Source organism: Salvelinus namaycush, chromosome 33, assembly GCF_016432855.1.
Source record: "Salvelinus namaycush isolate Seneca chromosome 33, SaNama_1.0, whole genome shotgun sequence".
Taxonomy (NCBI): Eukaryota; Metazoa; Chordata; class Actinopteri; order Salmoniformes; family Salmonidae; genus Salvelinus; species Salvelinus namaycush.
The window spans coordinates 1,658,736-1,685,241 of record NC_052339.1 but is presented as its reverse complement, the minus strand read 5'-3'; the positions used below and the strand labels follow the sequence as shown (position 1 = coordinate 1,685,241).

The following is a 26,506-nucleotide window of genomic DNA, read 5'->3' as shown; positions in this document are numbered from 1 at the left end:
ATGCCGAGCAGTTGCCATACCAGGCGATGGTGCAGCTGTATAACTTTTTGAGGATCTGGGGACCCATGCCAAATCTTTTTGGCATGGGTGTTGTCGTCCCCTCGTCGGTCTAGGGTATCCGGGAGGATGCTGTTGACGTGAGCCATGACCAGCCTTTCAAAGCCCTTCATGGCTACCGAAGTGAGTGCTACGGGGCGGTTATCATTTTGGCAGGTTACCTTCGCTTCCTTGGGCACAGGGACTATGGTGATCTGCTTGAAACATGTAGGTATTACAGACTCGGTCAGGGAGGTTGAAAATGTCAGGAAAGACACTTGCCAGTTGGTCCGCGCATGCTTTAAGTACACGTCCTGGTAATCCGTCTGGCCCGCAGCTTTGTGAATGTTGACCTGTTTAAAGGTCTTGCTCACATCGGCTACCGAAAGCGTTTTCACACAGTCATCCAGAACAGCTAGTGTCGTGGATAATCGTCTCAGAAATATAACACTCGTATAAGAACTTGTAAAATCAATAAAGACTTTTAATACAATGTATCACAAGCCGGGGTGATCCGCGGATCACACACCTTCCCAGAGCACCGGCTCTCTCTTTATATACACACACACACACACATGAGATCATTACATACTTTAATTAAATTACTTCTCCTAGGTCATCTGCCACTATTATCCTTCATTTCAGGCTTCCTGCTTGTTTACGCCCAATAACGCCTGTATCCGCTCTTGATTAGATTATAATGGAGGCAGGACCCTCTTGTCTCCTAAAATTAATATATGTCTATCTTACCCTAAGCACTTATGGCCTTTACCCTAAGCACTTATGGCCTTTCCTCTCTATTTAATCTTCATACTGGTGTCCTGCTCTTTCCATAAATGCACTTTAAAGCACGTGTATGGCTTCGGCCATTTTACTATCTGTTTTATCTTAGTTTCCTGTTTTTACCAGCCTGTATCCATTCCCTCATGTCTGCCTTTTCCTATTTTCTAATGTACACTTTTATGTCTGTCCCTAAATGTATCATTCACTCCCACACTAGTGCTCGCATGCATGCTTCAGTGTTGCTTGCCTCGAAGCGAGCATAAAAGGCATTTAGCTCGTCTGTTAGGTTCGCGTCACTGGGCAGCTCGCGTCTGGGTTTCCTTTTGCAACCCGTAATAGTTTTCAAGCCCTGCCACATCCGACAAGCGTCAGAGCCTGTGTAGTAGGATTCAATCTTAATCCTGTATTGACACTTTGCTTGTTTGATGGTCGTTTGAGGGCATAGCAGGTTTTCGTATAAGTGTCCGGCTTAGTGTCCCGCTCCAGCTCTAGCCTTTAGCTTGATGCGGATGTTGCCTGTAATCCATGGCTTCTGGTTGGGATATGTATGTACGGTTACTGTGGGGACGACGTCGTTGATGCACTTATTGATGAAGCCGGTATCTAAGGTGGGATACTCCTCAATGCCATTGGATGAATCCTGGAACATATTCCAGTCTGTGCTAGCAAAACAGTCCTGTAGCGTAGCATCCTCGTCATCTGACCACTTCCGGATTGAGCGAGTCACTGGTACTTCCTGCTTTAGTTTTTGCTTGTAAGCAAGAATCAGGAGAATAGAATTATGGTCAGATTTGCCAAATGGAGGGCGGGTGAGTTTTTTTCCTTTTCTTTTTTTCTCTCCCCTCTGGTTGCACATGGGACATGCTGGTTGAAATGAGGTGTAATTGATTTGTTTGCTTGCATTAAAGTCCCTGGCCACTAGGAGCGCCGCTTCTGGATGAGCATATTCTTGTTTGCTAATGGCCTTATACAGTTGGTTGAGTGCGGTCTTAGTGCCAGCATCGGTTTCTGGTGATAAACACACAGCTACGAAAAATATAGCTATGAAAAAGCTACGAATAGCTACGAAAAATATAGAACTCTCTTGGTAAGTAATGCAGTCTACAGCTTATCATAAGGTACTCTGCTTCAGGCGAGCAATACCTCGAGACTTCTTTAATAGTAGACATTGCGCACCAGCTGTTATTGACAAATGCACACACCCCCACCCCTTGTCAAACCAGACGTAGCTTCTCTGTCCTGCCGGTGCAAAAAAAAAACACCAGCTCTATATTATCCGTGTTGTCGATCAGCCACAACTCGGTAAAACATAAGATATTACAGTTTTTAATGTCCCGTTGGTAGGATAATCTTGATCATAGGTCATCGATTTTATTTTCCATTGCACGTTGGACAATAGAACAGATGGCAGTGGGGGTTTACTCGCTTGCCTACGAATTCTCAGAAGGCAGCCCGACCTCCGCCCCCTTTTTTCTCTGTCTTTTCTTCACGCAAATGATGGAGATTTGGGCCTGTTCCCGAGAAAGCAGTATATCCTTCACGTTGGACTCGTTAAGGGAAAAAGCTTCTTCCAGTTTGATGTGAGTAATCGCTGTTCTGATGTCCAGAAGTTATTTAAGAGACAGTAGCAGCAACATTATGTACAAAATAAGTTACAAACAACGCAAAGAAACGAACAAAATATCACAGTTGGTTAGGCGCACGTATAATGTCAGCCATCCTCTCCGGCGCCATTCTGTTATACACGTGTTTAGCAGATGTAGGCTTGTTTTAGCAGATGTTATTGCGAGTGTAGCGAAATGCTTGTGCTTCTAGTTCCGACAGTGCAGCAATATCTAACAAGTAATATCTAACAATTTCACAACAAATACATAATACACACAAATCTAAGTAAAGGAATGGAATAAGAATATATAAATATATGGATGAGCAATTTAGGACGGCATAGGCTAAGATGCAATAGTATAGAATACAGTATATACATATGAGATGAGTAATGCGAGGTATATAAACCTATTTTAAGTGACAATAATAAAGTGACTAGTGTTACTTTCTTTTTTTAAGTGGCCAATGATTTCTAGTCTATGGAGGTAGCAGCCTCTCTGTGCTAGTGATGGCTATTTTACAGTCTGATGGCGTTGAGAAACAAACTGTTTTTCAGTCTCTCGATCCCAGCTTTGATGCACCTGTACTAACCTCGCCTTCTGGATGGTAGCGGGGTAAACAGGCGGTGGCTCGGGTGGTTGTTGTCCTTGATTATCTTTTTGGCCTTCCTGTGACATCGGGTGCTGTAGGTTATTTTCCTGACACCACACTCCGAGCCCTCCCTGTAGGCTGTCTCGTCGTTGTTGGTAATCAAGCCTACTACTGTTGTCGTCTGCAAACTTGATGATTGAGTTGGAGTTGTTTGGCCACAGTCATTGGTGGACAGTGAGTACAGGAGGGGACTGAGCACACACCCTTGTGGGGGCCCAGTGTTGAGGATCAGCGAAGTGGAGATGTTGTTCCTACCTTCACAACCTGGGGGTGGCCCGTTCGGAAATCCAAGACCCAATTGCACAGAGCAGGGTTCAGACCCAGGGCTTCGAGCTTAATGACGAGTTTGGAGGGTACTATGGTGTTGACTATAGCTCAGCATTCAATGAACAGCATTCTTACATAGGTATTCTTCTTGTCCAGATGGGATAGGGCAGTGTGATGGTGATTGCATCGTCTGTGGACCTATTGGGGCTGTAAGCAAATTGAAGTGGGTCTAGGGTGATGGGTAAGGTGGAGGTGATATGATCCTTCACTAGTCTCTCAAAGCACTTCATGATGACAGAAGTGAGTGCTACGGGGCGATAGTCATTTAGTTCAGTTACCTTTGCATTCTTGGGTACAGGAACAATGGTGGCCATCTTAAAGCATGTGGGGACAGCAGACTGGGATAGGGAGAGATTAAATATGTCCACAACTGTGTGGTATGTGTGACATGTCATTAAGAGAAGTTGTCTAGTCGCAATGCAATTGGCTTGTTGATCTTTAAGATACCTGGTACATGGAATTAGTCATATTTCTGAGTCCGTATGTATCAAGCTTCTCAGGTCTCCTACTCTGAGGTGCTTGATACATACACAGCCTGATGTCATTGTCTTTCCTTGTCCCTATTGAAGTCCACTTATGATTTGGAGAATAAACATTAGTGGACAAAAACGTTCACTCCAGCCCACAATTTCCAAACACACTTGGCAAGGCCTAATCACTCCTAGTTGATTGTAATAAGTTAAAAGCCAGGCTACCTCTTAAGGGCCTCTCTTGTAAACAAGGTCATTCATAGTATTATGCCCCGGGTTCAGTAAAGCGTGTCGTGAATTTGATTGTCATTGCCACGGAAACCAGGGTGCTTTTGACGAGACAGACATAGTTTCAAACGGTGACATTTCAATGGCCCTAAGTAAACGGGGATGAGTCCTGAAATGGCACCCTATTCCCTTCATAATGCTCTACTTTTGACCAGAGACCAGAGCTCTATGGGTCTTGGTCAAAAGTAGTGCACTATAAATGGAATAGGGTGCCATTAGGGATGCATATACGTTTCCTCAGCTCTAGCTGTTTGAAAAAACTGCATCTCTCCTTCAACAAAGACGCACAGAGGCAATGTTTAACTCACGCCAAGTTCTCTAAACTGAAGCCATTTGAGTATACCATCTGGAACTAAAAAAGGAATTAAGTGTTGAGCGTTCTGTTGGTGTTCTCTTGAACACAGGAGCACATTAGGAAACATTATTCAGAGTAGGTCATACAGCATGCACCTGATTCCCTCGTGCAATCAGTGGTTTAATCTTTGCTACCAAGTATCTTAAAATGGGTACAAAAACTCATCATAAATGCATATTATGCAGCACAATGATTGTACCAGACTTTGATGTTACACCTAACATGCTGACCAGACCGCTCGCACACGCATGTTGTTTTTGCCCACACCAAACGCGATCAGGACACGCAGGTTGAAATATCAAAACAAACTCTGAACCAACGATATTAATTTGGGGACAGGTCGAAAAGCATTAAACATTTTATGAAAATTTAGCTTGCTGTTGCTAGCTAATTTGTCCTGGGATATAAACATTGGGTTGTTATTTTACCTGAAATGCACAACGTCCTCTACTAATTAATCCACAGATTAAAGGGTAAACAGAGTTTGCTAGAAACAATCTCTCCTTCAGGCTTCGTCTTCTTTGGCGGTTGGCAACCAACTTTAAGTTGCATAACCAATAACAACTGCATTGGAGTGTGGACCTCAGTTCATCTTTCAATCACCCACGTGGGTATATGTTCCTAAAAACAATGAGGAGATGGGAGAGGCGGGACTTGCAGCGCGTAAAGCGCCACAAATATAACCAAGTTCTATTTTAGCGCCTGGCTATGTAGACGCTTGTGAGCAGTGTGGGTGCAATGATTGTATGTGCACATGTATTTTGCAACACTCAGGCGGTCAGCATGTAAGGCTGTTACGGTGACTGTATTACCGCCACACCTAACACCTCATGAGTAATGACCGTATTCAAATTCCACGTGACCGTTTTGTCATGGTAATTAGGCTTCTCAACTCTGATGCTGCTGATGGTCATTAGTAGCCTACCAAACGTGCTAACTGCCTGGTACTCAGCACTCTGTTGTCACTTTAATTACTCAATCAGTGCAAATGTATTCGAAAATCACTTTGTGAGCTCATGTTGCGCAACATTTCTATAGGCTATGCTTTTGTGGGGGAAAAATAGATTTGATAGCCTCTATTAAAAAGAGGATCCCATTAGCTTTCTATAGGCTAGGTCTACTATATTTATTTCTCAACTTTCCTAATATTAAGCACATTGCTTTTTCTGGCTGGCATGACATTGAATCACTGGAAATATGTCCTCCATTTGCTATTTTAAGTGCATAGATGACTTTAAAAAATGTTTATACCCCTGTTCCGAGACAGGTGCATGATAATGGTCCATTCTAAATATTATTTTTCTATGTGTAAAGACAAGATTAAATCAAGAATAGTCTGATTGTTGACAATGTGCCGACCTCTTGTGAATGATACCTACAGTTGAAGTTGGAAGTTTACACACACTTAGGTTGGAGTCATTAAAACAAGTTTTTCAACCACTCCACAAATTTCTTGTTAACAAGCTATAGATTTGGCAAGTCGGTTAGGACATCTACTTTGTGCATGACAAGTAATTTTTCCAACAATTGTTTACAGACAGATTATTTCACTTATAAATTCACTGTATCACATTTCCAGTGGGTCAGAAGTTTACATACACTAAGTTGACTGTGCCTTTAAACAGCTTGGAAAATTACAGAAAATTATGTCATGGCTTTAAAAGCTTCTGATAGGCTAATTGACATCATTTGAGTCAATTGGAGGTGTACCTGTGGATGTATTTCAAGGCCTACCTTCGAACTCAGTGCCTCTTTGTTTTACATCATGGGGAAATCAGCCAAGACCTCAGGAAAAAAAATGTAGACCTCCACAAGTCTGGTTCATCCTTGGGAGCAATTTCCAAACACCTGAAGGCACCACGTTCATCTGTACAAACAATAGTGCGCAAGTATAAACACCATGGGACCACACAGCCGGCATACCGCTCAGGAAGGAGACGCGTTCTGTCTCCTGGAGATGAACGTATTTTGGTGCGATAAGTGCAAATCAATCCCAGAACAACAGCAAAGGACGTTGTGAAGATGCTGGAGGAAACCGGTACAAAAGTATCTATATCCACAGTAAAACGAGTCCTATATTGACATAACCTGAAAGGCCGTTCAGCAAGGAAGAAGCCACTGCTTCAAAACCGCCACAAAAAAGACAGATTACGGTTTGCAACTGCACATGGGGACCAAGACAGTACTTTTTGGAGAAATGTCCTATGGTCTGATGAAACAAAAATAGAACTGTTTGGCCATAATGACCATCGTTATGTTTGTAGGAGAAAGGGGGAAGCTTGCAGGCCGAAGAACACCATCCCAACCATGAAGCATGGGGGTGGCAGCATCATGTTGTGGGGGTGCTTTGCTGCAGGAGGGACTGGTGCACTTCACAAAATAGATGGCATCATCCTTATGTGGATATATTGAAGCGACATCTCAAGACATCAGTCAGGAAGGTAAAGCTTGGTTGCAAATAGGTCTTCCAAATGGACAATGACCCCAAGCATACTTCCAAAGTTGTGGCAAAATGGCTTAAGGACAACAAAGTCAAGGTTTTGGAGTGGCCATCACAAAGCCCCGACCTCAGTCCTATAGGAAATTTGTGGGCAGAACTGAAAAAGTGTGTGCGAGCAAGGAGGCCTACAAGCCTGACTGTTACACCAGCTCTGTCAGGAGGAATCGGCCAAAATGCACTCTACTTATTGTGGGAAGGCTACCCAAAACGTTTGACCCAAGTTAAGCAATTTAAAGGCAACGCTACCAAGTACTAGTTGAGTATGTAAACTGCTGGCCCACTGGGAATGTGATGAAAGAAATAAAAGCTGAAATAAATCATTCTCTCTACTATTCTGACATTTCACGTTCTTAAAATAGTGGTGATACGAACTGACCTAAGACAGGGAATTTTTACTTGGATTAAATGTCAGGAAGTGTGAAAAACTGAGTTTAAATGTATTTGGCTAAGGTGTATGTGAACTTCCGACTTCAACTGTATATTGTCACTTGTGAATGATGCCCAGCTTGTGTGTAGTAAGGCAAGAAACCGTGCATGCCTTTTTTGTAAGGGATGCACAATATATCGGTGAACATATCGGAATCGGACGATATTAGCTAAAAATGCCAACATCGGTATCGACCCGATGTCTAGTTTAAAGCCGATGTGCAAAACCGATGTCAAAGCTGACGTGCATACCTGTATAACATGGGTACATGACGTAATGACGCCACATAAAATGTTTCCCTACACATGCAACACAGCATTCCCAACCTAGCCCACAATGTCTGCTGTGTGAATCGAGCAGTCAACAAGTTGAGCAGTCATTTGAAAGAGTAAGAACATTTCAGTGAGACAACTCAACGGCGAAATCCATTAACGCCACGATAATGGAATTCATTGCCCTTGACAGTCAACCGTTCTCTGTCGTGGGTGATGTTAGCTTTCGCGACTGGTCGAGCACCGGTACACACTACCAAGTGCGCTATTTTTCAGATGTTACCCTACCAGAGTTGCACAGTAATAGCGTCACTGCTATTAGCTTCACGACATACTATGGAACGCCGTTCACCGGCCACGAACGATGTGTTTACAATACCGCGTTGGTAATAAAGCATTATTTGTTAGACCGCAACTTCTGGGGTAGCTAGCTTTAGCTTGGTACCTAGCTAGCACCAATACAACCAGCCTGAAAACAATGACCAGTAGAAACTTTAGTCATTTTCATTATTCTTATCACGAGGATTCCTAAAATCATTGCTAAGTATTAGCTAGGTAGCCACTTGTTTGCCTATTGAAAATAAATAGCTTAACCCTGTTGCCCAAAGCTAACGTTATAAGCAGCCAGCTAGCTTCACCTGCCTAGTGAGGCTCAACCGGACCGGTTTATGTGTTGTGAAGCTAGGCACAATAGTGGAATTTGTGGTTTGCCTTCAAAATAAAAGTACCTCTTTGAAAGTGATGCAAAAGGTTACAATTGGTGGAATCATGCCATATTTAGACTAGATAATGTTAAACAAGATTGGCTTGTGACAGAACACAACTGTGAAGAGTTTACGCAAATATTAGCGTTGTAGCTCTTATCGCGGGACTGTGACGGTGTGAAATCACCTCCTCAGTCAGCCTAATGTGTGTATTGACATTCATATTGCACTGTACAGCTTTACCGAAGGATTGGGGATCAATGAAATGGGGTATCAGTCTACTCCATACTCAAGATATTTTTTCCCCAACGTCCTCCTCAGTTATGAGACTCCAACATCCCACACAGTATTGTTTTTCCTCTGGAATAGTGTTCAATACACATAGGTTGACAATAAATGTAGCTCAATTCAGTTGTTTCAGAGTCCTGCAATAAGAGCTATGACATTAACGTTCTCTGGGTGTCACTGAGTAGACTGTCATTGAGCCACAATCCATAGGTCAGGCTGTACAGTGAAATAAGTATGCCCCCAATGCAATTCTAATGTATAATACATCCAGTGTGAATTCAACAGATTTGTCAAATTAACAAATTGTCTTTTGTAGATTTTATATAACATTCCAACCTCGTTTAGCATGAGCTATTCAATTATGACATAATTCTACTATTTGTATTCATTTGCATCACTGTCAATGACATACTTTTATTTTGAAGGCTAAATTATTATGTGATGTGCAGTCATATTCAGGTCCTGATTGGTCAACAAGCTTATTTGACATGTCAAATAGTGTTATTTGACACTTCAAATAGTGTTATTTGACGTGTATCTTTTTTGAAACGCAAAGACCCAAACAGCATTCTATAGAAATCCTGGTTGAGAATGAAACTACTGAACAAATGAACAACGAAACAGCACTGCAAGCAATAGGTTCTGATTTATGTTTTACTGGTAATGGGAACATACGTAAATGCCAACGATGGTACTTGTTGGTCGACGTGTGTGTGTGTGTAACCTTTATTTAACTAGGCGAGACAGTTAAGAACAAATTCTTATTTACAATGACGGCCTACCCCGGCCAAACCCGGACGACGCTGGGTCAATTTTGCGCCGCCCTAAGGGACTCCCAATCACGGCCAGATGTGATACAGCCTGGATTCGAACCAGGGAGTGTAGTGACGCCTCTTGCACTGAGATGCAGTGCCTTCGACAGCTGCGTCCATGTGTGTGTTAATTATTTAACTGTATTAGAATGCTTAAAACGCCGCAAAAATTTGAAATATCGGTTATCGGCATCGTTTTTTTTTTTTTTGCGATTTAATTATTTATTTTTTGCACACATGTAGCCTAGTCCATAGGCCTATTTGTTTTGATAAGGGTTGTATCACAACTAATAACTTAAAATTAACCACATGAATCCGCTTTACAAGGAGTGTAGGCTATGAGTTAGGTTTCAAGTTTGGGGAAGAATTTTCACCATAAATTTGCATCTTTTATAATAAAGCATTACATGCATAATTGCATTTGCTGTCACTTTTGAGAAGGGTGTTTTCCCGCTGATTGGTTGCATTTTGGAACATTGGCACTCATTGCCTACTTCCGTGTGCGCATTGCAGCGCTTATAATGTAAAGAAATAGCCTATGTTTACAACATTTTAAGCTAAACGTTCTGATGTGTTTCATCAGCCTGCTTTAAAAAATTGTTTTTGATGCGAGTGGTTGTATTAATTTGGGATCTATTGCATCCCACAACTGTCCCAGACTATGTTTGGAATATTTCTTTCTCGCACAGAACTACAAGTTGACCAGTAAAATAGATCAACTTTTGTACTATGGGAGATAGTAGATTGACATATTGGCAGCCTGTGCAAGAAACCAAACAGAGCTCATGCCTTTCATGCGACTTCTTTCAAATCATCATTAGATTCGTATCGTACAGCCCTAGAATGTATTAAAAATCTAAACGTTGGTCCACCTGCAGGGGGAGGATGAGTGGCTCCAGCCACGCGCCACCACTTATCACATCCTCCTCCACAGTAGCAAGCCTTTATCTGGCCCTTATCAGACTGTAGTGATAATGACATTGGGAGGTGGTTAGGAAGTATAGATGTACTGGAGTCCTTCCTGACAGGGACACAGTAACTCATAGACAGACCTGACAAATCATAGTTAGAGCCCTGTGCCTAATGTTAGCAGTAGCTCAGACTACCTCAGCCTGAGGGAATCAGAGGAATTACCATCTTCCTATCCTAAACAAAGAAGGAAGGATGCTGCCACGACCTATGGGTTTTGCAAACAAGTTTACGCCTGAGTTTAGGACTGACATTGCTAATAGGTAAAAACATTCCTTACCCCAGGATACTTCAACTGGTGACTAACCGGGAGAATGAAGAAAAGGAAAAGGGCGTACTCTGTTTCTGCATAAATGTGATACGTTTCGGCAAGAATTTGCTGATAAATTTCCTACTTTATATGTGGTTGTCTCACCTAGCTATTTTAAGATGAATGCACAAAATGTTAGTCGCTGTGGAAACAGTCTGATTAAAAAATGTGTTTTAACATAGTGCCTCCAGAAAGTATTCAGACCCTTTTTACTTTTTCTACATGTTACATTATAGCCTTATTCTAATATGGAATAAATTCAGTTGAAGTCGAAGTTTACATACACCTTAGCCAAATACATTTAAACTCAGTTTTTCACAATTCCTGACATTTTAATCCTAGTAAAAGATTACCTGTTTTAGGTCATTTAGGATCACCACTTTATTTTAAGAATGTCAGAATAATAGTAGATTTTATTTCAGCTTTTATTTCTTTCATCACATTCCCAGTGGGTCAGAAGTTTACATGCACTCAATTAGTATTTGGTAGCTTTGCATTTAAATTGTTTAACTTGGGTCAAATGTTTCGGGTAGTCTTCCACAAGCTTCCCACAATAACTTAGGTGAATTTTGGCCCATTCCTCCTGACCGAGCTGGTGTAACTTTTCAGTTCTGCCCACGCGTTTCCTATAGGATTGAGGTCAGGGCTTTGTGATGGCCACTCCAATACCTTGACTTTGTTGTCCTTAAGCCATTTTGCCACAACTTTGGAAGTATGCTTGGGGTCATTGTCCGCTTGGAATGCCCATTTACAACCAAGCTTTACCTTCCTGACTGATGTCTTGAGATGTTGCTTCAATATATCCACATAATTTCCCTGCCTCATGATGCCATCTATTTTGTGAAGTGCACCAGTCTCTCCTGCAGCAAAGCACCCCCACAACATGATGCTGCCACCCCCGTGCTTCACGGTTGGGAACGTGTTCTTCGGATTGCAAGCCTCCGCCTTTTTCCTCCTAAAATAACTATGGTCATTATGGCCAAACAGTTCTATTTTTTTACGATCTTTGTCCCCATGTGCAGTTGCAAACCGTAGTCTGGCTTTTTTTAATGGCGGTTTTGGAGCAGTGGCTTCTTCCTTGCTGAGCGGCCTTTCAGGTTATGTCGATATAGGACTCGTTGTACCCTGGCTATAGATACTTTTTTCCCCGTTTTCCTCCAGCATCTTCACAAGGTTCTTTGCTGTTGTTCTGGGATTGATTCGCACCAAAGTACGTTCATCTCTAGGAGACAACGCGTCTCCTTCCTGAGCGGTATGACGGCTGCGTGGTCCCATGGTGTTTATACTTGGGTGCTTTTGTTTGTACAGATGAACGTGGTACCTTCAGGCGTTTGGAAATTGCTCCCAAGGATGAACCAGACTTGTGGAGGTCTACATTTTTTTTTTTTTCTGAGGTCTTGTCTGATTTCTTTTGATTTTCCCATGATGTCAAGCAAAGAGTCATGGAGTTTGAAGGTAGGCCTTGAAATACATCCACAGGTACACCACCAATTGACTCAAAGGATGTCAATTAACCTATCAGAAGCTTCTAAAGCCATGACATCATTTTCTGGAATTTTCCAAGCTGTTTAAGGCACAGTCAACTTAGTGTATGTAAACTTCTGACCCACTGGAATTGTGATACAGTGAAATAATCTGTCTGTAAACAATTGTTGGGAAAATGACTTGTGTCATGCACAAAGTAGATGTCCTAACCGACTTGCCAAAACTATAGTTTGTTAACAAGAAATTTGTGGAGTGGTTGAAAAACGAGTTAATGACTCCAACCAAAGTGTATGTAAACTTCCGACTTCAACTGTATATATTTTTTCGGCAATCTACACGCTAGCCTATAATAAAGCGAAAACAGATTTTTAGAACGTTTTTGCAAATATAGTTGTAAAAAAATCATAGCACTACCTTATTTACATAGCTGTTCAGATCCTTCGCTATGAGACTTGAAATTGAGCTCCGCAGCATCCTGTTTACATTGATCATCCTTGAGATGTTTCTACAACTTGACTGGAGTCCACCTGTGGTAAATTCAATTCATTGGACATGATTTGGAATGGCACACACCTGTCTATATAAGGTCCCACAGTTGACAGTGTATGTCAGAGCAAATGAGGTCCAAGGAATTGTCAGTAGAGCTCCGAGACAGGATTGTGTCGAGGCACAGATCTGTGGAAGGGTACCAAAACATTTCTGCATCTTTGAAGGTCCCCAATAACACAGTGGCCTCCATCATTCTTCAATGGAAGGTTTGGAACCACCAAGACTCTTCCTCGAGCTGGCCGCTCAGCCAAACTGAGCAATCGGGGGTTAAGGACCTTGGTCAGGCAGGTGACAAAGAACACGATGGTCACTTTGACAGAGCTCTAGAGTTATTCTGTGGAGATGGGAGAACCTTCCAGAAGAACAACCATCTCTGCAGCACTCCACCAATCAGGCCTTTATGGTAGAGTGGGCAGACGGAAGCCACTCCTCAGTAAAAGGTACATGACAGTCCACTTGGAGTTTGCCAAATAGCTCTCAGACCATGAGGAACAAGATTCTCTGGTCTGATGAAACCAAGAATAAACTCTTTGGCCTGAATGCGAAGCATCACGTCTGGAGGAAACCTACTGTGAAGCGTGGTGGTAGCATCGTGCTGTGGTTATGTTTTTCAGCGGCAGGGACTGGGAGACTTGTCAGGATCGAGGGAAAGATGAACAGAGCAAAGTACAGATATCCTTGATGAAAACCTGCTCCATAGTACTCAGGTTCTCGGACTGGGGCGAAGGTTCACCTTCCAACAGGACCACGACCCTAAGCACACTGCCAAGACAATGCAGGAGGGGCTTCGGGACAAGTCTCAATGTCCTTGAGTGGCACCCAGCCAGAGCCCGGACTTGAACACGATCGAACATCTCTGGAGAGACTTGTCCCGCTCCCCATCCACCCTGACAGAGCTTGAGAGGATCTGCAGAGAAGAATGTGGGAAACTCCCCAAATACAGGTGTGCCAATCTTCTAGCATCATACTCAAGAAGACTTGATGCTATAATCGCTGCCAAAGGTGCTTAAACTAAGTTCTGAGTAAAGGTCTGAATACTTATTGAAATGTAATATTTACATTTTTTTTAATAAATTAGCAAAAATGTCAGGAAACCTGTTTTTGCTTTGTCGTTATGGGGTATTAATCAATTTTATAATAAGGCTCTAATGTAACAAAATTTGGGAAAAATATGGTATCTGCGTTAGGGGAAATGGAGCCACTGTTCGCCCCAGAGCCTTTGTCAATGTTTTGGTTTTGTTGGCCAAACTGAGGTGAGAAGCATCCAAACGGACCTGGCAGTTTCACCATTTTTAAGATTCCATCTTTTAACCCGTCTACCTTTCTGTGTTTCCCAGGTTATGCTGCCCAAAAGCTGTCTGAGTCCAAGTGAGAAAGAAAAGGGCTAAAGCCACATCTCTCCCTTACCCCGTTAGCTCTCCAGACAGAGCCACAGCACTTGCATCCATCCCACAGAGAAGAGGAGCCATGAGCAACCCCAACACACCCAGCAATGTCACAGACACCATGGAATCAGTCATCCACAACGTAAGTCCATTCACGCTAAATTCATTTAGTCCGCCCAATTAGGTCATCCTAACTAACGTCTACCGCATAATACAAACGAATTCAAAGCAAGAGACGTGTAATCGACTAATTGACAACAGTAGGAAATGCATGTCTACGTTCAGGGATGTTATTGCTCCTGACTTTTATTAATTTATGCTGAACTAATCTAATATATTCATCAAATTGCAGTGGTTCTCTGCCAGAAAGGCTTTCATCTGTGATTGCCAAACACCCTTGTGTATTTTTACTCGTGACACATGTTCTCTCTCTGCTCAAGTTCTGCTTCGTCAGCCTCTCCAGTTCACTGTGTTTTGGCATGAGAGTGTATATTTGGGATTGTGCCATTCCTCTCAGAGCAGGGTATGTACAAATCCATACCTTCACTAAGGGATTAAATCCTCTGGCTCCCGACAGACATAAGGATTTTAAAAATAAATTGTGACTTCTGAAACGTTGTGTTTCTTAAACTGTTTCCCTTGGGCACCTTTTGAGAACTGCCTGATACCCTTATACTCCCTTTTCAGGCGGGGATTGGGGAACCAAGAATGTTGAAGTCAGCGTGTATTTAGAAATGAGTGGCTGTACTAGGATCAAAATATCTTGTTGTATTTCCAGGCCTTTCTGGTGCCCCGTTTCTGCTGGCCAGAACCAACTCATTGGCATCCGTGCAGTACTGTTAGAAGCCCAGTGGTAAAGCATCTAGGTGGTTCAGGCTGAGAAGCCAGATGGCCTTGGACCTAGGTCAATGGCTAAAACTACATTCCAGTCCCCTGGGGGCCTCTCAAAATAACATCATATTAAGAGGATGAGTAAGTTGCAACATTGAGAGTCTGTGGGGGTCATTCATTAAAAGAATACCTTAAGTTTTTGGACAATCAATGAGAAACAAATATGCGTCCTCTATGGTTTCTTTGTATGACTAATTGAGATCGGATACTGAGGTGTCGTCAGCATTTCTTTAACCTTCTTTCCACATTAGACAAACATTAACTAAACCTTTATCGTCAAGGGTCCATTTTTGACCCTGACAAAAAAAAATCTCCCCGGACCCACTTATGTATGCATGCGCACATACAGTAGACTCAAACGCATGCACCCCCACACAAAGTGCAAGAGAGGTAGATACTAGACCGTCACAAGCTGTTCTGCCACATCAGGAAATGCCTGCTTTCCCTTAGCTTGGCATTTCTTTCAGTGTTCAGACTGCTGTTTCCTATCCCATGTTACACAATCATGTGGCTGTAGCAATCCAGACAACCCCCAGGACTGGCCTACTGCCTCTTGGGAGGTGGACTCTCTAAAACATACAGTGGGGCAAAAAAGTATTTAGTCAGCCACCAATTGTGCAAGTTCTCCCACTTAAAAAGATGAGAGGCCTGTAATTTTCATCATAGGTACACTTCAACTATGACTGACAAAATGAGGGGAAAAAATCCAGAAAAATCACATTGTAGGATTTTTAATGAATTTATTTGCAAATTATGGTGGAAAATAAGTATTTGGTCAATAACAAAAGTTTATCTCAATACTTTGTTATATACCCTTTGTTGGCAATGACAGAGGTCAAACGTAATGAAAATTACAGGCCTCTCTCATCTTTTTAAGTGGGAGAACTTGCACAATTGGTGGCTGACTAAATACTTTTTCCCCCCACTGTAAACCATTACGTTTAGAAGGATTTATGCTCATACTGCAGGAAATGCAGATAAGCCTTGTGATTTACATGAAATTCACTGAAAACCTCCACTAACACACGGTTATATTAACTGTGTTTTCATGTAGCCTACTTTTGTCGAGCTAATAGCCTAACCACCGATCAAGTAACAATATGGACTAAACATTCAACTCCTGTTGCTGCAGGATTATTTTGCTATGACAATACTGGTCAAATTAAGATCCTACATCTGTACCTCCCTGTTTTAGAATGTAGCGGTACTTCTGTAGTTGAAATACAATGGCACTACTACACGTGTCTGAGTCGGAGTGCAGAGGTGCAATGTAAAACATGTACATAGATAAACAAACTATTTGCACAAACAGAAAGACTGTAAGGGTGCTTGTAGCCGCAAGGCAACGAAGCACAACACACGATTTTGGGGTGGAGTCTAATTGAAAGTTGTACGTAGTGCTGGGTGATAAATCACATTTATTTGATTCATTCAAATGAATGTTTTTGCGTGATATTGCAAATGCCTGTATCGCAAGAATCAAGGTTTTGTTGTTTTTTGTTTTTATGAGTTTCTGTCTGCTTGTTCTGGTCTCGTCTCCTCCTCCTCTTCTGTGCTGTGTACACCTTCCCATTTACACGAGAGATCTGTATGTAATGATGAGATGCATGTCTCCGCCCTAAACCATGCAAGTCGTTGTCCCAAAGGCGGGAAGGCAGGCGACAAGCTTAGGTCCAAAGTAAACCCATAGAAACGCATTGGCCTTATTTTGGACAGATTTTTAGCCAGAGTGAAACCTCTCGCTACACCTCTTTCTCTGTGGTTACACACACACCAAGCCCGTCCCCATGCCTCTCACGCCAACAAAGTTGAGAGATCACATCTCTCTTTACATTTGAGGTTTGGTCCAACAGAATCAGTCATATGGACACACATTGAGACATTATTTTACTCTAACAGAGGAGAAGTTAATTTTTCTAACGATACCCATTTTATGTCTCAACTACTCAAATTGCGTGCAGAGCAGACACTACTAAAGCGAGAGTATCAATAAACATTGAATCTGGAAAATGAATGCTCAGTTTGTAGCGCGCTGGCATTGGGTTACCAAGTAATGCTAGCAGCATTTTAGCCAACTGCCAGACTGTTATATGAGCTGTCTAGTCTGTGTTTTTATAATTGTGCAATAAGCATAAAACACATTTATATAAAGAATTCACAACTCCTCATTCTGCGAAATAAGGTAGGGCACTTCATTTCAACATCTGAGCAAAGTGGACAGGCCAACATGCTTTTCAAACAGTTGGAGACAAACAGAAGGGTGTCTTCATAACAATTCAACTGTTCAACCTTGTTAGCTAGCAAATAGATCCAAGTATAAGTAATATAAGGATTAGCTGGCTTAGCACTAGCTCATGGTCTTGAGATTGTTGATGAGACCTGTGTTAATGTTCTATAGCCTAATGCCTGCTACAAGAAGTTAGTCATTATTAGTGAAGTTGCATTATGCATGGTTCTATTTAAATTTGTAACAATAAAGGGCATTTTCGTAGACCGACTTCAATAATCATTTTTATAAAATAATTACATCCTTGTGGAAGGCTAATATTTAGCCTAGGTATATCTTTCACCAGCCCTGAATTTATTATATTATTGGTAACTCTTTGAAATGCAGTGTATTTGACCTTTTTAATTGTACAACAATGCTTATTTAGATTAAACATAAAACATTTACAGTACCAATCAAAAGTTTGGACACACCTACTCAAGGGTTGTTCTTTATTTTTTAAATGTTCTACATTGTAGAATAATAGTGAAGACATCAAAAACTATGAAAAACACATATGGAATGATGTAGTAACCAAAAAAGTGTTAAACAAATCAAAATATATTATATATTTGAGATTCTTCAAATAGCCACTGTTTGCCTTGACAGCTTAGCACTCTTGGCATTCTCTCAACCAGCTTGAGGTAGTCACCTGGAATGCATTTCAATTAACAGGTGTGCCTTCTTAAAAGTTCATTTGTGAAATTTCTTTCCTTCTTAATGCATTTGAGCCAATCAGTGTTGTAATAAGGTAGGTGGGGTATACAGAAGATAGCCCTATTTGGTAAAAGGTTAAGTCCATATTATGGAAAGAACAGCTCAAATAAGCAAAGAGAAACGACAGTCCATCATTACTTTAAGACATGAAGGCCAGGCAATGCGGAAAATGTCAAGAACTTTGAAAGTTTCTTCAAGTGCAGTTGCAAAAACCATCAAGCACTGAGATGAAACTGGCTCTCATGAGGACCATCACAGGAAAGGAAGACCCAGAGTTTACCAAAACTTATTTTTGCATCAACTTCATGTAATTGTCAATAAAAACCTTTGACACTTATGAAATGCTTGTAATTATACTTCAGTATTCCATGGTAACATCTGACAAAAATATCTAAAGACACTGAAGCAGCAAACTTTATGAATTAATGTTTCTGTCATTCTCAAAACGTTTGGCCACGACTGTATGTACTGTAATGTGATATGGATGGGTATCTAACGGTATTATGGTAATAGATAATTATGGCCTACAGTTATCTACCCTATTTCTGTTTAGAGTGAAGCATTTGCTGTTTTTGTGACATTTCACTGACCACTGACATTTCATTTAACCTTGGCAAATCTGAGCTCTCCAAACCTTTTCCATTCCAAAAAACAGATCGCTTGTTGAGGACTGGGATTTGATTAGTCTGTTGGGGAATGAGATTTTGCCCAGTACAGTTAGTTCAATCTATCTCAGGCAGGTTGTTGGCAGCTATGAAGCTTCTTAACAATCTCTTACACAGTGGATTCACAGACGGTTGTCACTACATGCACTAGTTGCTATCCAATGTATGTGTTTACAACTTAATGGCTGCAGATGATTCATTTTCTTGTGCATTGGCACAAAGCTGATAGTAGAACAGACAAAAGATAAGTCTATTTGCTATAGCTGAAGCTTTCATTGGTCATTTTCCTCGCATCCTTGCCCGTCTTAGTTAATAATTCTCCTTTTCAAACGAGTGTACACATACAGTGTGCTGTGTGTGTTTTTAAGGGGAGTTGAGATAATCCTATTTGGAAGGGTCTGTCAATGTGAAACTGGGTGATGTACTTTTCCTGCCGCGATGCACTGCCCATTGTCATGTGACTCGGGCAACCGACCGATACAAGACGAGGTTGAAAAAAGGTGTGCGGTTATTTTTTACTTTACGGTCGCTAAAGATTAAGTGGCGTGAAAACGCGGTTGGACTTTGATGGAGTTTCTGTACACAGCAGCAAAGGTGAGTTATGAGGAATACAGGGTAACATACAAGACTAACCAGTTATATATATTACAACATATTGTAATAGTCACTGATCCCTTTGGGAGTGCCCCCCTCCATTTGTGTGGATATGAAAAGACTACTCATTTCCTGTTCTATGTCTGACATACCAGGTGCATTATATTGGTTTTAAAGGTAATCTTAATGCATCTGTGATACAGTGCCTTTGGAAAGTATTCATACCCCTTGACTTATTCCACATTTTATTGTTACAGCCTGAATTCAAAATTGATAAAATATATTTTTTTCTCAACCATCTACACACACAATACCCGATAATGACAGTGAAAGCATGTATTAAGAAATTTTTTCAAATGTATTGAAAATAAAATATAGAAATATCAAATTTACATAAGTATTCACACCCCTGAGTCAATACTATGTAGGAGCTGCTTTGGCGGCAATTACATCTTTGTGACATCGTGGGTATGTCTGTATTAGCTTTTTGCATCTGGATTTGGGAATTTTCTCTTCCCCCCCCCCTTCTGAGATTTTCTCAAGCGCTTAAGTTAGATTGGGAGCTGCATTCCAGGTGACTACCTCATGAAGCTGGTTGAGAGAATGCCAAGTGTGCACAGATGTCATCAAGGCAAAGGGTGGCTACTTTGAAGAATCTCATATAAAATATATTTTGATTTATCACTTTTTTGGTTACTACAAGAGTCCATATGTGTTATTTCATAGTTTTGATATCTTGACTATTTTTCTACAATGTAGTAAATAGTACAAATAAAGAAAAACCCTTGAATGAGAAGTTGTGTCCAAACTTTGGACTGTATGCCTCATCATAATTCTATCTCGGAGATCTACGGACAGTTCCTTGGATGTTTTGCTATTGTTTCTAATCTGACATGCACTGTCGACTGTGGGACCTTATATAGGCATGTTTTAACTTTTTAAATCATATCAAAACAATTGAATTGGCCACAGGTCGACTCGAATGAAGTTGTAATGACACCTCAAGGATGTTCAAAGGAAATTGGATGCACCTGAGCTCAATTTGGAGTGTCATAGCAAAGGGTTGTGACTACTTATGTAAATTAGATGTATGTATTTAATAAATTTAAAAAAAAATGTTAATCATTTTGAATTCCGGCTGTAACACAACAAAATGTAACCGACCGAAATGGTATATCATACACTGCAGTTGAGGAACAATGGGAAAGTAATTCTGTTTTGAAAGTTGGTAAACTTGTAACCTCACTTTTGAAAAAATGGCCTTTGAATGTTTTGGTACCAACTGGGAGAGCTCTTCTTTGTCTACTCCCATTCAACATTGTGTACACCTTCCTTAAGCTTTAGCCCAACCTATCTCTTTAAGGGTTGATCTGAGCGTTCTGTACTAACAGCAGTCAAGCACCCAAGCTAACTTGCTAGCTACATCCAGACACAAATTACTGAACATTACTCGCCCTAGCAGAGCTGGTTAGGCTGTTTTCATGTTATCCAGAGTGTTGGTGACTAACTGTGCTGTCAGATTGTCTGTTCGTAAATTCAGAGCGTTTCGCTCTTGGTGCGTTCAGAGCTGACACTGGACGCTCTGGCCGATGAGTAGGGTTGATCCAAGCGTTCTGATCTCACAACGGCAGTCAAGCACCCAAGCTAACTGGCTAACATTGGCTAGCTTGCTAGCTACTTCCAGACACAAATGAGAGAACACCCCACTCTGACCATTTTACTCGCCCTAGCAGAGCTGGTTAGGCTGTTTTCATGTTATCCAGAGCATTGGTGATTGTAACTGTGCTGCTGGCGACAATGTAATTGCGCTTTTTTGCAGACGTTTACTGGCACTGACCATATTCAACGGCTGTTGAGCGTTTGTAAATTCATCAGTTATTCTGCGCTCTGGCACACTCAAACGAGAGTGCTCTGAAATTGAAGTAGATGGCGAGACTGAATTTACGAACGTACCCGAAATGGTCACTTGCATAGTGGAATCTTTTCTTAAGACATTTCGCTAGCTAGCTAGGTAAACAATGAACCATAAGCCCAAATCATGACGTTACTACCCTGCATTAATCTGTAGGTAGCTAACCAACCAGGTTCAATGTTAGTTAGCTAACACTAGGCTATAGCTAGCCAAGCAAATGGCTCTGAGATACGAATAATAAGATCATACATGTAACGTTAGCTAGCAAGCCAGCCAACTAACGTTAGCTAGCTAGCTAACAGTACACTTTAACGTGAAATGAAAACAACTTAGTTATAATTAGAAACCTGTAATATCTGAAAATGTAGCTAGCTAGACTATCTTAACCGTATACATCATGGTTGGACGCTTCTCCCTCTCACGGATGCCATGGTTGCCCTTAGTTTGTTGATGTAATCCGAGACTGGTGTTTTTTCCTTCTTAGCTATCATACTCTTAATTCCACTGATTTCAAAACTCAGCCCTCCAGAAAGTGGAGTGCAACACTTATGCAGTTCTACTAAGCTTATATATATATATATATATAAAGCTGCATTTGACAGGATTACCTACACATACTAACCAGCTCAAATAGACAGAAGCGTGCTATGTGGCAGACCAATCCGAACTCATCTCTCTGCATGTCCAGCCCACCTCAGCCAGTCATGGCTAGCGGGAAGGTTGCTGTCTCTTTCTGTGGCTAAACCAACTAGTCTTGTGATTTAACAATTGTATTCCTTATTTACAGATGGCATACAAGTTAGTTATTAAGGCACATGAAAGTTCACATGTTCCAGAAGGCATTTCTGCCAAAAGGTAGTGACCCGTGACATACGCCCAGTTTCCTGAAACGGGTCACAAATGTGGAATAAGTCAAGGGGTATGAATTCTTTCTGAAGGCACTGTAACTGATGGCTACCCCTCGGCTGCCAGCAGATCGGAAACCATTAACTCTGTGTGAACAAGCTAGAAGTGGCATGTGAATCGTCCCCAAATTGCACTCTCTTCCCCATATAGTGCACTACTATGTAGGGAATAGGGTGCTATTTGGGACATGGTGTAAGAGGATTGATGCCACCATCATGTGGTGAGTCACACTTCCCCAGAAGTGACCGGGGAGAGGCTCCAAATTTCAAGAAATGTGTCTGGCATGACATCGTCAGCCTCGTTTTTGTCCCTCATAAAAAGATTAGAATTAAGAGTCCCCGCACCCCAACCCACTTCCTCCTCTTCATGTCAATGTATGACTCATCCAATGTCACTCACAGCCTTATCTCTCTCTTATGGCTATAATCAGCAAGCTCATGCAAGGGATATCACAATATTACGTCATCACTATCACATTATACGTGTGGGAAGGGAAGCTTCAGCATTGGTGGGCTACCCCTCAATAACATCTGATGTATGTAGGGTAAACTCAGTATTGTCCTAGTTGTCTGTAGTTAAGCTTGTTAGACTTTTCCAATAGTGTTCGTAGGACAGTTGGGTTTAATCAGCCACTTCAAAGCCCAACAGGTGAAGGAAAAGCAACTGTGAAATTCATGTTGGCCTGTTTATCTGGTCATACCACTGGGAAGAGTGGTCATATACAGTTGAAGTCAGAAGTTTACATACAATTAAGTTGGAGTCATTAACTCGTTTTTCAACCACTCCACAAATTTCTTGTTAACAAACTATAGTTTGGGCAAGTCGGTTAGGACATCTATCTACTTTGTGCATGACACAAGTAATATTTCCAACAATTGTGTACAGACAGATTATTTCATGAGTCTGGTTCATCCTTGGGAGCAATTTCCAAACGCCTGAAGGTACCACGTGCATCTGTACAAACAATAGTACGCAAGTATAAACACCATGGGACCACGCAGCCGTCATACCGCACAAGAAGGAGACGCGTACTGTCTCCTAGAGATGAACGTACTTTGGTGCGAAAAGTGCAAATCAATCCCAGAACAACAACAAGGGACCTTGTAAAGATGCTGGAGTAAACAGGTACAAAAGCATCTATATCCACAGTAAAACGAGTCCTATATCGACATAACCTGAAAGGCGGCTCAGCAAGGAAGAAGCCACTGCTCCAAAACCGCCATAAAAAAGCCAGACTACGGTTTGCAACTGTACATTGGGACAAAGATTGTACTTTTTGGAGAAATGTCCTCTGGTCTGATGAAACAAAAATAGAACTGTTTGGCCATAATCACCATCGTTATGTTTGGAGGAAAAAGGGGGAGGCTTGCAAGCCGAAGAACACCATCCCAACCGTGAAGCACGGGGGTGGCAGCATCATGTTGTGGGGGTGCTTTACTGCAGGAGGGACTGGTGCACTTCACAAAATAGATGGCATCATGAGGAAGCAAAATTATGTGGATATATTGAAGCAACATCTCAAGACATCAGTCAGGAAGTTAAAGCTTGGTCGCAAATGGGTCTTCCAAATGGACAATGACCCCAACCATACTTCCAAAGTTGTGGCAAAATGGCTTAAGGACAACAAAGTCAAGGTATTTGAGTGGCCATCACAAAGCCCTAACCTCAATCCTATAGACATTTTGTGGGCAGAACTGAAAAGCGTGTACGAGCAAGGAGGCCTACAAACCTGACTCAGTTACAGCAGCTCTGTCTGGAGGAATGGGACAAAATTCACCCAACTTATTGTGGGAAGCTTGTGGAAGGCTACCCACAACTTTAACCCCGAGTTCAACAATTTAAAGGCAATGCTATCAAATACTAATTGAGTGTATGTAAACTTCTGACCCCCTGGGAATGTGATGAAAGAAATAAAAGCTGAAATATATCATTCTCTCTACTATTATTCTGACATGTCACATTCTTAAAATAATGTGGTGATCCTAACTGACCTAAAACAGGGACTTTTTACTAGGATTAAATGTCAGGAATTGTGAAACTGAATTTAAATGTCTTTGGTTAATGTGTATGTAAACTTCCGACTTCAACTGTATATTTACACTCAAGGCATTACTCTTCCATAGCTTCCCCAGATATCCTCGTCAGGCCTGTTGCTACAGGAATGAAATGACTCAACACTCAACAGCCCTGAGTGTTGCTGGCTGTGTGGGATTTGAGCCACCTCTCGGCTCCTATAATCCTCTCTGTAGCCTATGTGTAGGTGGCCAGCTGAGTACTGATTTAGCCTACACACTTTGCATGTAACAAACCTGTGTACATTTAACAGACTGTAGAGGGTATATTGCATTACTGAGATTAATGTTTCAGCTTGCCTAAACTATTTGTATTATTTTGGTTTACTGCAGTGGTTCCCAACCTGTGGCATTATGCTGCACACCAAACATGTTCCTATGAATTTATTTAGTGTAAATTACCTCTATCTTTTCTGATACAATCTGCATAGCATCCATTTTCCGTGACAAATGTTTTCATAGACGAAATTAGTTTTTTTCCCAGTTTCTTACTCATGGTGATTTAATTTGTGTGTACCTCCCCAAGAGTGTCCCGCAAATCTGCGTTAGACATATATATTTTTTCTCTGGTAAAATATATCTTTACTTTTTGAATGATTTTGATTTTCACATTTTTGTGTCATGTGCACAAGCACCTTCAAATGCCTTTCTTGCAAGCTCCCAACAATGCAGTTATCAATATTGATGTATCACTATGAATAAGATAATCTAGAACAAAACCCACGAGAAATAAGTGAGAAATAAGAACACGATAAAGTAAGAAGCTACAGTCTGTATACACAGGGTCAGTTTCAATACCATTTTTCCAATGTGCAGGGATCCTGGAGTGATAGAGGTAGCTATGTATAGGGGTGAGGTCGCTAGGCATCAGGATATATGATAAACAGAGTAGCGGCAGCGTAAATTGTGTGTGTGTGTGTGTGTGGAGTCAGTATAAATGTATGTGTGAGTTTGGACATTCCTGTAAGTGTGCATACAAAGTGCAAAAATAACATACAAGGGTCAACTCAGATAGTCCGTGTAGCCATTGTGTTAGCTATTTAGCAGTCTTATGGCTTAGGGATAGAAGCTGTTCATGAGCCTGTTGGTGTCACTGTGTGTAAGACTTGCAGTGCGGAAGCAGAGCGAACAGTCTATGGCTTGGGTGGCTGGCAGGGTTGAAAAGGGTCGACATTTTCCATGCGAAGTTAACCCCGGGAATTTGGGGAATTTTGCAGAAAATTCATCAAAGTTAGCTTTTTTTAATAACTTTTTTTGTGGGATACACAAGGCAATTCTAGGTATTGTGGTATATTTTGGTTTAAGCACAGTGCATTCTTCCATCACATGTACAGCTGATTCTCAAGCTCTTGCACACTAATGAGATGCTATTGAGCCCACACTACTACACTGTCTGAGCCAAGGACTACATGCTTTCTGGTAAATTTAGATTACAATACAGGGTGGGGTGAATATATTTTATACGACATACATGATTTTTTGTTAACTAGTAAATAGTAGCCTACAGCAAAGTGTGTTTAAATCCTTTCTAACATGTTAAACAATTACTGCTAGTTAGTTTTTGCTACCATGTGAGTTTTAGCTTGCTTGACCATTTACGTTTAAGTCATTTAGCAGACGCTCTTATCCAGAGCGACTTACAAATTGGTGCATTCACCTTATGATATCCAGTGGAACAACCACTTTACAATAGTGCATCTAAATCTTTTAAGGGGGGGGGGGGGGTTAAAAGGATTACTTTATCCTATCCTAGGTATTCCTTAAAGAGGTGGGGTTTCAGGTGTCTCCGGAAGGTGGTGATAGACTCCGCTGACCTGGCGTCGTGAGGGAGTTTGTTCCGCCATTGGGGTGCCAGAGCAGCGAACAGTTTTGACTGGGCTGAGCGGGAACTGTACTTCCTCAGAGGTAGGGAGGCGAGCAGGCCAGAGGTGGATGAACGCAGTGCCCTTGTTTGGGTGTAGGGCCTGATCAGAGCCTGAAGGTACGGAGGTGCCGTTCCCCTCACAGCTCCGTAGGCAAGCACCATGGTCTTGTAGCGGATGCGAGCTTCAACTGGAAGCCAGTGGAGAGAGCGGAGGAGCGGGGTGACGTGAGAGAACTTGGGAAGGTTGAACACCAGACGGGCTGCGGCCTTCTGGATGAGTTGTAGGGGTTTAATGGCACAGGCAGGGAGCCCAGCCAACAGCGAGTTGCAGTAATCCAGACGGGAGATGACAAGTGCCTGGATTAGGACCTGCGCCGCTTCCTGTGTGAGGCAGGGTCGTACT

General features: G+C 41.7%; 1 protein-coding gene across 2 annotated transcripts in view; it reads left to right on the top strand.

Annotated features, from left to right (window-relative positions):
* The first annotated feature begins 19,206 nt into the window (after positions 1–19,206).
* LOC120028132 (anion exchange protein 2-like) overlaps positions 19,207–26,506 on the top strand; it is a 47,829-nt gene continuing 40,529 nt past the window's right edge. For both annotated transcript variants that reach the window (XM_038973326.1, XM_038973328.1), the window contains exon 1: positions 19,207–19,349. In XM_038973326.1, the coding sequence (XP_038829254.1) occupies positions 19,323–19,349 (27 nt within the window). In that variant the 5' untranslated portion in view covers positions 19,207–19,322. The remainder of the gene's footprint in view (positions 19,350–26,506) is intronic.